This window comes from Bufo bufo, chromosome 2 (genome assembly GCF_905171765.1).
Source record: "Bufo bufo chromosome 2, aBufBuf1.1, whole genome shotgun sequence".
In the NCBI taxonomy this organism is placed as follows: domain Eukaryota; kingdom Metazoa; phylum Chordata; class Amphibia; order Anura; family Bufonidae; genus Bufo; species Bufo bufo.
This window is the reverse complement of record NC_053390.1, coordinates 361881677-361894287: the sequence shown is the minus strand read 5'-3', so window position 1 is coordinate 361894287 and position 12611 is coordinate 361881677. Positions and strand designations below refer to the sequence as shown.

The window sequence follows — 12611 nt, the reverse complement described above, 5'->3', positions numbered from 1 at the left end:
CCATTGGCATATATGATGAAAGTAGTGGCATAGGTGTAGTGGTATTCCCTGTTGGCCTTGTTCATTCACCTTTTTGAGGGTGTTTATAAGTACAATAATAACCAATCGGCGTTGCGCAAGCAGACTTTTTTGCGCAGCCGCAGTATTACTCTCTGGTGAAGTCCCATTTAGAAGTTCTAACGCATGCGCAATAGAAGGAAATGGGCCTGTATATGGCTAAGTTCTCCTACATGCGCAATGGTTAAAAATTGGCATGCGCATATGTATACCAACCATCATGAGGACTAACTGAATATATAAGTGCAACTGCAGCGATATTTGTGGCCAGACTCTAATGGCCCCCCTGTTTTTGCATGCGCAAGCGCATATGAACTAGCGGCAATATGAACCAAGTATAGGAGCAGCCGCAGTACCCTCTCTAGCCCGTCTTTCCTTTTAAGTCCCGACGCATGCGCAGTGGAAACTAGTAGGCGCAAATAGAGTTTAAGTATCTGCGACGATCTGTATTGCGCAGCTGGGCATCTGTATCTAAGTCCCAGTGCATGCGCATTATAAGTATAAGAGCAGCTGCACTACCCGTGTTCCCTCTAAGTCCCTGCACATGTGCAGTGAAAACCAGTGGGCGCGAAAGGAGGACAAGTGTCTGCGGCGATCGATATTGCGCAGGGGTTTCTTTCCCATCTAAGTCCCAGCGCATGCGCACTACAATGCAAGGAATACGTATGGAGGGTAAGTGTTTGCGGCGGTCCTTACTGCGCCTCCCCTCCTAGTGACGCCACTAACCTGTCATAGTAACAATGATTACAATGATAGGCCACAAGTAACTACACTGCTCAAAAAAATAAAGGGAACACAACAATAACACATCCTAGATCTGAATTAATTAAATATTCTTCTGAAATACTTTGTTCTTTACATAGTTGAATGTGCTGACAACAAAATCACACAAAAATTTAAAAATGGAAATCAAATTTTTTAACCCATGGAGGTCTGGATTTGGAGTCACACTCAAAATTAAAGTGGAAAAACACACTACAGGCTGATCCAACTTTGATGTAATGTCCTTAAAACAAGTCAAAATGAGGCTCAGTAGTGTGTGTGGCCTGCACGTGCCTGTATGACCTCCCTACAACGCCTGTGCATGCTCCTGATGAGGTGGCGGACGGTCTCCTGAGGGATCTCCTCCCAGACCTGGACTAAAGCATCTGCCAACTCCTGGACAGTCTGTGGTGCAACGTGACGTTGGTGGATAGAGCGAGACATGATGTCCCAGATGTGCTCAATTGGATTCAGGTCTGGGGAACGGGCGGCCAGTCCATAGCATCAATGCCTTCGTCTTGCAGGAACTGCTGACACACTCCAGCCACATGAGGTCTAGCATTGTCTTGCATTAGGAGGAACCCAGGGCCAACCGCACCAGCATATGGTCTCACAAGGGGTCTGAGGATCTCATCTCGGTACCTAATGGCAGTCAGGCTACCTCTGGCGAGCACATGGAGGGCTGTGCGGCCCTCCAAAGAAATGCCACCCCACACCATTACTGACCCAATGCCAAACCGGTCATGCTGGAGGATGTTGCAGGGAGCAGAACGTTCTCCACGGCGTCTCCAGACTCTGTCACGTCTGTCACATGTGCTCAGTGTGAACCTGCTTTCATCTGTGAAGAGCACAGGGCGCCAGTGGCGAATTTGCCAATCTTGGTGTTCTCTGGCAAATGCCAAACATCCTGCACGGTGTTGGGCTGTAAGCACAACCCGCACCTGTGGACGTCGGGCCCTCATATAACCCTCATGGAGTCTGTTTCTGACCGTTTGAGCAGACACATGCACATTTGTGGCCTGCTGGAGGTCATTTTGCAGGGCTCTGGCAGTACTCCTCCTGTTCCTCCTTGCACAAAGGCGGAGGTAGCGGTCCTGCTGCTGGGTTGTTGCCCTCCTACGGCCTCCTCCACGTCTCCTGATGTACTGGCCTGTCTCCTGGTAGCGCCACTATGCTCTGGACACTATGCTGACAGACACAGCAAACCTTCTTGCCACAGCTCGCATTGATGTGCCATCCTGGATAAGCTGCACTACCTGAGCCACTTGTGTGGGTTGTAGACTCCGTCTCATGCTACCACTAGAGTGAAAGCACCGCCAGCATTCAAAAGTGACCAAAACATCAGCCAGGAAGCATAGGAACTGAGAAGTGGTCTGTGGTCACCACCTGCAGAACCACTCCTTTATTGGGGGTGTCTTGCTAATTGCCTATAATTTCCACCTGTTGTCTATCCCATTTGCACAACAGCATGTGAAATTGATTGTCACTCAGTGTTGCTTCCTAAGTGGACAGTTTGATTTCACAGAAGTGTGATTGACTTGGAGTTACATTGTGTTGTTTAAGTGTTCCCTTTATTTTTTTGAGCAGTGTAGTTAGATCCATACCCCCTTTGGATTGGTGCTTCCTTCTACAGGAAGTGAAAGTTTAGAGGATAGAGGATAAATTCCCCCACCAGCGTTAGGTATTCAAGTCTGCCCGATACCCCTGATGAAGCCAGATTAGCTGGCGAAACATGTTGGGGGGCGGATTTTAGGTTTTAATCTGCTGAACCCCATTTGAGTTATTGCTGCGATCTATGTGCTTGATGTAACAACACGCATTGCCATAAGGCTCATCTGATCAGGCACAGCATAGTACTCTGTTCATACAGCTGGGATGGTGGTGTGTGGTTGAGCGGTGTTAGTGCACTCCCGCCTACCTATACACCTCACCAACTCCTCATTTACAGCATCTGTTTTTTAACCCCTTAGGTAGCTCACAAATTATCCTTTCACCAGTTTAAAAAAAAAAAAATGTAAAAATTATGTTTTATTAGTCTGGGACAAGAGTGGTTAGTAGCCGTCTAGGCAGTAGTGTTTGAGTAATAATAAACCCTTCCCAGATAGGGTCCTTTATAGAAAATAATTATATAGCAGAGGCATAGAACAGCCTTAGCCTAAGACGTCTGCGTATGATGGTCTGAACCAAATGGAGAAGAATATGAAAGTGAACAAATGAAATCTGTGAAGAAATCACCTGTAAGTCACTGGCGTTACATTGGGTATACCAGTGACTGCTTCTTATAAAATGTGTTTAAATCTTGTTATTAGAAAGAAGGGTCAGTTTGAATTGATTTGGAGGGAGGGGGGGTAATTTGCCTGCTCTGCCTAGGGCACCAAAATACTTCATCTTTAGAGGACAGGAGGCCCCAGGGACCGGTGAATATGTGCTTTACATTCACAGCTCCCTGGACCTCACCGCACACAGCGTCAAGACATAGCGCAGCGCTGTCAACCACCTTGCCGCAAGTGTTCTCCTATTTGAAAACCAAAATATGGTCACCCTACCAACGCAGAACAAGTCAATGCATCAGCTGGACTTAGCGTGAAAAGTCATGCTGCAACATCTGCCCACCTGGTCTGAAATCGGAGGCAGGAAAATAAGTGGCAAGGCGCAGAAGAGAAGTACATATTAATTTATTTTACATTTTCCTCCATCCTTCCACAAACAGGACAGTCAATTCAAACATACCAACACCAAAAACTGGTTTCACTGGCCTTAAGTTCTACAAAAGACTAAATAAAAGCTGCGAGTCATTGTTTTCTTCTCTTAACTTTGTAGCATAGTAAGCAAAAAATGTACAGGAGATACATGTTAAGTCACAGCTGACACTTTCTGCTGTGCAAAACCAGAATTATGATCGCCTGACCTTGAGCAGATACTGAAATGACTATTCTGATATACAATATATGATCATCTGCTACCATATTTCAAGCAGACACTGAATACCTATTGTGCTGTGCAGCTGCTGTGTAGTCTGTTGTTAGAATAATGAGAGCTGAGATCCTGCCATTAGTGAGAGCATTAGCTGGGGAAAGGAATAGCAGCAGACCTGCATTTTAGATTCTTTTGATGTCAAATGAAATGCCAGTAAAATGTGGGAAAAATTAAAATCCACATCACAACATAAAATTGTGGGTTGAAGATCTAGCTGAAATGCACACAGAAGCAAATACCCATCTTGAACATGCCAATTCAGTATTAATACTTGTTAGAGAAAGTTCTTTAACCGCTTCATTACCAGGGTGTTCTTCCCCCCCTCCTTACCAGGCCATTTTTTTTTCGTTGTAGCGATGGTCCTGTCTAACTGCAAATAACTGATCAATTTCTCAGCCAACCTACATGTATTTGATATTATTTTTCATGGGACACCTTAGACCTTTCTTTTGTGCCATTAGATGATGGATATAATATATATATTTTTAATATATAAATATGTGAAAATTATGAAAAAATTATAATATTTTCCCTTTCTTGTCAATTTTTTTTCCTATTACAAAAGGTTTCAAGACAAAACATTTCTAAAACCATTACCGTACACTTGTACCCTGAAATTGACGCTAATTATGTAATTTATCTACTGGCTAGGCCCGATGCAAGCCTTCAAAAGACTGTAGCGTGTTTTGGTGGTCTATTTTTCATCACTGGTTCTATGGTACCGTACTGCCAGAAAAATGTTGTACAAGGTGCCAATATGTTACAAGCCCCTTCAAAGTGAAGTTTTTTATGTTGTTCCCCTAAGGTATTCATCTTGGGGAAATCTGGACATTTAATATATTTTTTTTTATGAAAACAAATATGAATGTGTTTGTATATTTTACGCTGAAAAAACACCCTGCTATATAAAATACAGCTAAAACGAATACCTAGATTTTTTAAATAAAAAATGTGTTTTAGTATATGCTACACACACAAATTCCACTATACTATTGATAAAACTATTGCTAAACTATAATTATATTTATTTTTTTAATTTTTTATTTATTTTAAGTGAATCTTCTTTATCTTCCTACCACAGTTAGGGCAGGAAGGGGTTAATTCACAGCCTACAGGCTGACCGTTCAATTTACAGCCACAGGTGGCGCTCTTGCATAAGGAACAGCGCTCCCTGCTGGCTTTTACATTTAACACTGTGAGAGATCCTTGCAGCAGGGTGCTGCAAGGATTTAGCACACCCCGACAGAATGCGTTGCAATTAAGTTCTTGTTAAAGGCTTCTCCAGAAAAATATATTTATGACTTATCCTCAGCATAGGTCATCAGTATCAGATCTTCGGGAGTGCTGTTAGAAGAGGCTTTGAGCGCCGAAGCCTCTTCCTAAGCCAGTGACATCACTGTAGATCAGTCACATGGCCTAGTGGCAGTTCCCCATTCAAGTGAATGGGGCTAAGCTGCATTACCAAGTCACTGTCACTATACAATGTACAGCTCTGTCCTCAGAAAGCTGCCGGGAGCCTGCATCGCTCACCAGAGCTTCAGTGAAACAGCTGATCGGCAGGGATGTCGGGACTTGGGCAGCCGCTGACATCCCGCTTATCCTGAGGATAAGTCATCATTATCTTTTCCAGGATAACCCCTTTGACCACTTCCTTCCCTACATACAAAAAGCCCCTCACAGATAGCCCCAGAGATAAAAAGGGTATGCAATACACCCACAGTTTGAATATAGAAGTAGGCATGAATCAATAAAAAATGCCTGGACAATTTCACCTGCTTCTCTAATACTTCATTCGAAATGCCCTACTCATTCATAACCCCTTTAATACAGAGCTTTAATTCAGAATATATTATAACCCTTCATCTTATTATTTTTATTTTATTTTGCCTACATTTCATACAAACCAAAATGGCTGCATAAATGTAATTGATAAATTATGGATTAGTTATACACAGTTTTTTTTTTACCGATTTGCCAAATTAAAAATACCTATAAATACCACAAAGGTAAAAAAATAAATAAATACTGTAACAGAAAAACCCACTTTATTTCATATAGAAACAAAATGTCAATAAGGCGCCACGATCTGTTAAGGTTTTTTTCTCCAACATAGTGTACAGAATATCAGAGTAACATGCTGCCACCCCAATCAGATTGCTTGAAATTGATTTGGGTGAGTAAACTATAGCGCCAAATAATTATAGCAGGGGATCTTTCTTTGCACAATAGGAGGTTTTTAGTCAGTAGCTAGCTGTTGAATATCACACGTTTCATGCTAGTCTGTCATGCATAGAGTCTAAAAACAAATGAAGCAACTTACTGCTGTCCAAACTCCATTTCTACATCGAGAACACATCCATCTATCATGAATTTCATGGGAAGGAACACCATAACAACCTGTAATGAGAGAACTCAATTAATGAAATCTGGTCCTTCTGGTCTCTGAATCTTCAAGAAACTCAGCGGTGTATGGCGCAAGAAAACGACAGGATTAAAAGGGAAAATAACCATGGCAGAATGTCCTTGACATTTGAGACAAATATCAAGCATTTTCGTTTCGTAAAAGGTTTTCCTCTATGAGATAGGAGACTAGCAAAAAATTGGGACCTAAGAACTTATGTTACAGTATGTCAGAGAGGAACTATTTGTTAGATGACAGAAAAAAAAAAGAATCATAGCAGGTTACTGCACAGGAAAATAAAAGTCCAAAATATATTATTTAAGTACAGCTTTTAAGACCAGACACACACGAGTGAATTCAGTGCATGAAACTCTCAGCGTGTCAGTGTAAGGGTAAGTTCTGGCCTCTGCTCCTCTGACAGGATTGCACAGCATTATAATCGTTTATAATGCTGTGCAACCCTTCGGCCCGTTCCACACGGGCGAGTATTCCGCGCGGGTGCAATGACTGATGTGAACGCATTGCACCCGCACTGAATCCGGACCCATTCATTTCTATGGGGCTGTGCACATGATCTGTGATTTTCACGCATCACTTGTGCGTTGCGTGAAAATCGCAGCATGCTCTATATTCGTTTTTCACGCAACGCAGGCACCATAGAAGTGAATGGGGCCGCGTGAAAATCGCAAGCATCCGCAAGCAAGTGCGGATGCGGTGCGATTTTCACGCATGGTTGCTAGGTGACGATCGGGCTGGGGACCCGATCTGTATTATTTTCCCTTATAACATGGTTATAAGGGAAAATAATAGCATTCTGATTACAGAATGCAAAGTAAAATAGTGATGGAGGGGTTAAAAAGAAAAAAAATTAACTCACCGAGTCCACTTGATCGCGTAGTTGCGGATCTCTGTTTTCTGTAATGTTGAGCTGCCGGCTAAGGACATGTGGTGACGTCACATCACATGGTCCAATCATATGGTCCCTCACCATGGTGATGAACTATGTGATTGGACCATGTGATGAGCACAGTGACGTCACCACAGGTCTTTTGCCAGGTCCTGAAGATAGAACAGAGACCGGCAGCTATGGAGCAGTAAGTTAACTTTTTTTTTTTTTTTTTTAACCCCTCCATCCCTAATTTACTTTGCATTCTGTATTAAGAATGCTATTATTTTCCCTTATAACCATGTTATAAGGGAAAATAATAAAATCTCCACAACACCTAACCCAAACCTGAACTTCAGTGATAAAGTCTGGGTTTAGGTACCAAACATGCCGATTTTTCTCACGTGGGTGCAAAAAGCGCATTTTACCACAACGCACCCGCATCTTTTCCGGCCCTAACACGCCACGCTCGTGTGAAAGAGGCCTTAGGCCCCTTTCACACGGGCGAGTATTCCGCGCGGATGCGATGCGTGAGTTGAACGCATTGCACCCGCACTGAATACCGAGCCATTCATTTCTATGGGGCTGTTCACATGAGCGGTGATTTTCACGCATCACTTGTGCGTTGCGTAAAAATCGCAGCATGTTCTATATTCTGTGTTTTTCACGCAACGCAGGCCCCAAAGAAGTGAATAGGGTTGCGTGAAAATCGCAAGCATCCGCAAGCAAGTGCGGATGCGGTGCGATTTTCACGCACGGTTGCTAGGAGACGATCGGGATGGAGACCCGATCATTATTATTTTCCCTTATAACATGGTTATAAGGGAAAATAATAGCATTCTGAATACAGAATGCATAGTAAAACATCGCTGGAGGGGTTAATAAAAAATAATTTAACTCACCTTAGTCCACTTGATCGCGTAGCCCGGCATCTCCTTCTGTCTTCATCTGATCTCTGTGCAGCAATAGGACCTGTGGTGATGTCACTTCGGTCATCACATGATCCATCACATGATCTTTTACCATGGTGATGGATCATGTGATGACCGGAATGACGTCACCACAGGTCCTGTTGCTGCACAGAGATCAGATGAAGACAGAAGGAGATGCCGGGCTACGCGATCAAGTGGACCAAGGTGAGTTAAATTATTTTTAGTTATTTTTTTAACCCCTCCAGCGATGTTTTACTATGCATTCTGTATTCAGAATGCTATTATTTTCCCTTATAAGCATGTTATAAGGGAAAATAATTCAATCTACAGAACACCGATCCCAAGCCCGAACTTCTGTGAAGAAGTTTGGGTTTGGGTACCAAACATGCGCGATTTTTCTCACGCGAGTGCAAAACACATTACAATGTTTTGCACTCGCGCTGAAAAATCGCAGGTGTTTCCGTAACGCACCCGCACATTTTCTCGCAACGCCCGTCTGAAAGAGGCCTTAGAGTTCTGAAATCTACTGAATTACACTGACATAATACTGCCAGTGTAATTCAGTAGATTTCAGGACTCTCGGGGTCACTCAGCCTTATAAATCATTAAAATGCTGTGTGGTCCTGTCAGAGGAGTGGAGGTCAGAAAATGATCTGCCACTGACACACACTGCAAGTTCTTCACACCAAACTCACTCTGGCCTAAGTCTGCCAAAATTACCTTACAGAGTGGAGTCATGAGCAGGTAATGGGGCATAGCTCCTCTACATACCTACTGCTTTCCCAAAAACCAGCTTTACAATACAGAAGAAATTTTCACCCTACTCTCCAGATCACATCTCACCACCTGTGCACTTGACCCAATCCGATCACACTCCATCCCCAACCTCACCACAGCATTTATCCCTGCCATAACCCATCTCTTCAATCTATCTCTAATCTCAGGTGTCTTCCCCCTCCTTTTTTAAACAAGCTACTTCACACCCACCCTCAAACCCCTTCTGTTGACCCATCTTCTTTGTCTCGCTATCACCCCATATCACTACTCCCAAGTTAACTCAAAGTTAGTTGAACAGCAGGTCCACCTTGAACTGTCCTCCCACTTCTCTTCCTGTTCCATATTTGACCGGCTACCATCTGGCTTCTGACCCCCCCATTCTATTGAAACTGCCCTTACCAAAGTTGCCAATGACCTGTTAACTGCCAAAGCCAAAAGCCATTACTCTACCCTCCTCAATCTATCCTCTGCCTTTGACACATTTGACCACTCCCTTCTGCTACAAACTCATCTCTTGGCATCAAGTAGTTGGCCCTCTTCCTGGATCACATCATACCTTAGAGACCAGACATTTAGTATCTCCCACACAAACGCCACCTTCTCGGCTTATCCCCTCTCTGTTGCTGTCCCTTAAGGCTCTGTCCTAGGACCCCTGCTCTTCACAAACGACACCTTCATCCTGGGACAGCTCATAGAGTCCCATGGCTTGCAGTATAATTTCTATGCTAATGACATGCAAATTTACCTCTCGATCCAGAGGTCATCAATCTGTTATCCAGAATCCCATAATACTTCTATAGCCTCCTTCTTCTCACTCAGCTCCCTCATAAGACCTTTTTATCACAGTTAATGGCTGCACACTCTCCTGGGTCAACTAAGTCCGCTGTCTTGGGGTTAACTTTCGATTCTGCTCTGTCCTTCAAACCACACATGCAAGCACTATCCACCTCCAACTCAAAAATATATCTCACACCCACACAGTCTGCAATCCAGAGTGTGTAAAAATGCTTGTACATGACGTCATCATCTCACACCTGGAGTACTGTAACATCCTCCTCTGTGGCTTCCCATCTAGCATTCTTGCACCCCTCCAATCTATCCTCAACTCTGCTGGCCGACTAATTCGCCTCTCCCCCTTAATACCTTTATTGGCTCCCCCTTTCCCACCGAATCCAGTACAAAACACTATGACATACAAGACCATCCACAACGTGTCCCCTACACAAATCTGCGACCTGATCTCCTAATACCATCCTACACCCAATCACTGATCCTCTAAAGAGCTTCTATACACTCCTTTAATCACCTCTTCCCACAATCGCCGCCAAAATTTCTCTGATGGAGCCCCTGTACTCTGGAACTCTATACCACAACATTTCAAACGCTCATCTACTGTGGAATCCTTCAAAAGAAACCTGAAAACCCACGTCTTCAGACAAGCCTACAACCTACACTAACCCTGCAGCCACAATGACCAGCTTTACCCTCACCTACTGTAACCTTCTCCCATCCCTAAGAATGTAAGCCCTTGCGGGCAGGGTCCTCTCTCCTTATTGTACTTGTTTTTATTATGTATGTATACCCCTTATCATATGTACAGCGTCATAGAATGAATGGCGCACAAGAAGGAAATTTGCACTGTCTAAGTCACTTTTAAAGAAATGTTACTTTGTAGAATAACTTACTTGCATGAACCTGTACACAACACATTGTGCAAGCAATGAGCTGACTTTTTCCATCCCCATCAATAAATGTATTTGTGGGCGCATGTTCTGTGTTCTCTTCACTGTATAGGAAGCACATTTCTGGGATCAGAGGTTTTGTTTTTGACTCATGTGGCGATATTGCGCTTGACGCAGTTTCCCAGTAAGATTGCACGTCATCATTATAAGTTTCCGACTAAAAAAAGAAATTAAGAGAAAAGAAAGCTTAATGGGGTTCTCCAGGAATTATATATTGATGATCCATGTTCAGTATAGGTCATAAATATGAGATTGGCGGGGGTCCCAATCCTGGCACCCTGCTGATCAGCTGTTTGAGGAGGTTGCAGCACACCGGTAAGCACAATGGCCGCCTTGCAGCTTACTAAGCACAGGGCTGTCCACTGGATAGCAGCTGTGGTTGGTATTGCGGCTCAGCCCCATTCATTTAAAGGAGGCTGAGCTGCCCCTAGGACATGTGATCAGTGAACATGACATCACTGGCCTGGAAGAGGCATAAGCACTGATGAATCACCACAGTCTCTTCATACAGCTGATTGGCAGGGGTCCCAGAATTTAAACCGCTTCAATCTCCACAGGATAGGCGATCAATATAAAAATCTCAGAAAACCCCTTTAACAAAACCTGACGTAGCATTACTGCTAGATAAAGTGTGTGAGTATAATTATATATACATTGCCTTGCAAAAGTATTAACCCCCCCCCCTTGACTTTTTTCGTATTTTGGTGCCTCACAACCTAGAATAAACATGGATTGTTTAAGGATTTGCATCATTTAATTTACAGAACATACACACAACTTTGAATTGAATGCACAGAGTGGTACAGGTTCTGCTCAAGAATATCCCTGTATTTAGCACCATCCATCTTTCCCTCATCTCTGACCAGTTTCCCAGTCCCGGCTGCTGAAAAACATCCCCACAGCATGATGCCACCACCATGTTTCACCGTGGGGATGGTGTTCTTTGGGTGATGTGATGTTTTGGGTTTGCGCCAGACACAGCGTTTTCTTTGATGGCCGAAAAGTTCAATTTAAGTCTCATCAGACCAGAGCACCTTCCTCCATACATTTTGAGAGTCTCCCACATGCCTTTTCGCAAACTCACAATGTGCCTTTTTGTTTTTAGCTGAAAGTAATGGCTTCTTCTGGCCACTCTGCCATAAAGCCCAACTCTATGGAGTGTACGGCTTATTGTCATCCTATGTACAGAAACTCCAGTCTCTGCTGTGGAACTCTGCAGCTCCTCCAGGGTTACCTTAGGTCTCTGTGCTGCCTCTCTGATTAATGCCCTCCTTGCCTGGTCCGTGAGATTTGGTGGGTGGCCGTCTCTTGGCAGGTTTGCTGTTGTGCCATGTTCTTTCCATTTGGTTATGATAGATTTGATGGTGCTCCTGGGGATCATCAAAGATTTGGATATTTTTTTTATAACCTAACCCTGACTTGTACTTCTCAACAACATTGTCCCTTACTTGTTTGGAGAGTTCCTTGGTCTTCATGGCAGTGTTTGGTTAGTGATGCCTCTTGCTTAGGTGTTGCAGCCACTGGGGCCTTTCAAAAAAGGTGGGTATATGTAATGACAGATCATGTGACACTTAGATTGCACACAGGTGGACATCATTTCACCAATTATGTGACTTCTGAAGGTAACTGGTTGCCACAGAGCTTTTTATGGGCTTGCTAATAAAGGGGGTGAATAAATACGCACATGCCAATTTTCACTTCACCAACTTAGACTATTGTGTTCTGATCCATCACATAGAATTCAGATTAACAAAACATTGAACTTAAGGCTGTAATGTAACAAAATATGAAAAAAGGCAAGGGGGTGAATACTTTTGCAAGGCACTGTGTGTGTATATATAAATATATATATATATATATATATATATATATATATATATATATATATACACACACACACACACACACACACACACACATACACACAGCCTCATGCATAAGGCACAGATCCTGATAGGAGGCACAGAGAGTCTACAGGTCTGTATTATTAATAAGGATCCCAAACATGGTCCTGTGCAAATAGGCATTATTAGGCAAGAGGGCAGAAAATAGAAAGCCCCTAACTGCGGTGCTCATGG

General features: G+C 43.4%; 1 protein-coding gene across 1 annotated transcript in view; it reads right to left on the bottom strand.

Moving 5' to 3' along the window:
• KDM4C (lysine demethylase 4C) overlaps window positions 1-12611 on the bottom strand; it is a 320670-nt gene that overhangs the window by 110443 nt on the left and 197616 nt on the right. Inside the window, 2 exon segments of the mRNA XM_040419760.1 lie at window positions 6116-6192; window positions 10477-10690. Coding sequence (XP_040275694.1) covers window positions 6116-6192; window positions 10477-10690 — 291 coding nt within the window.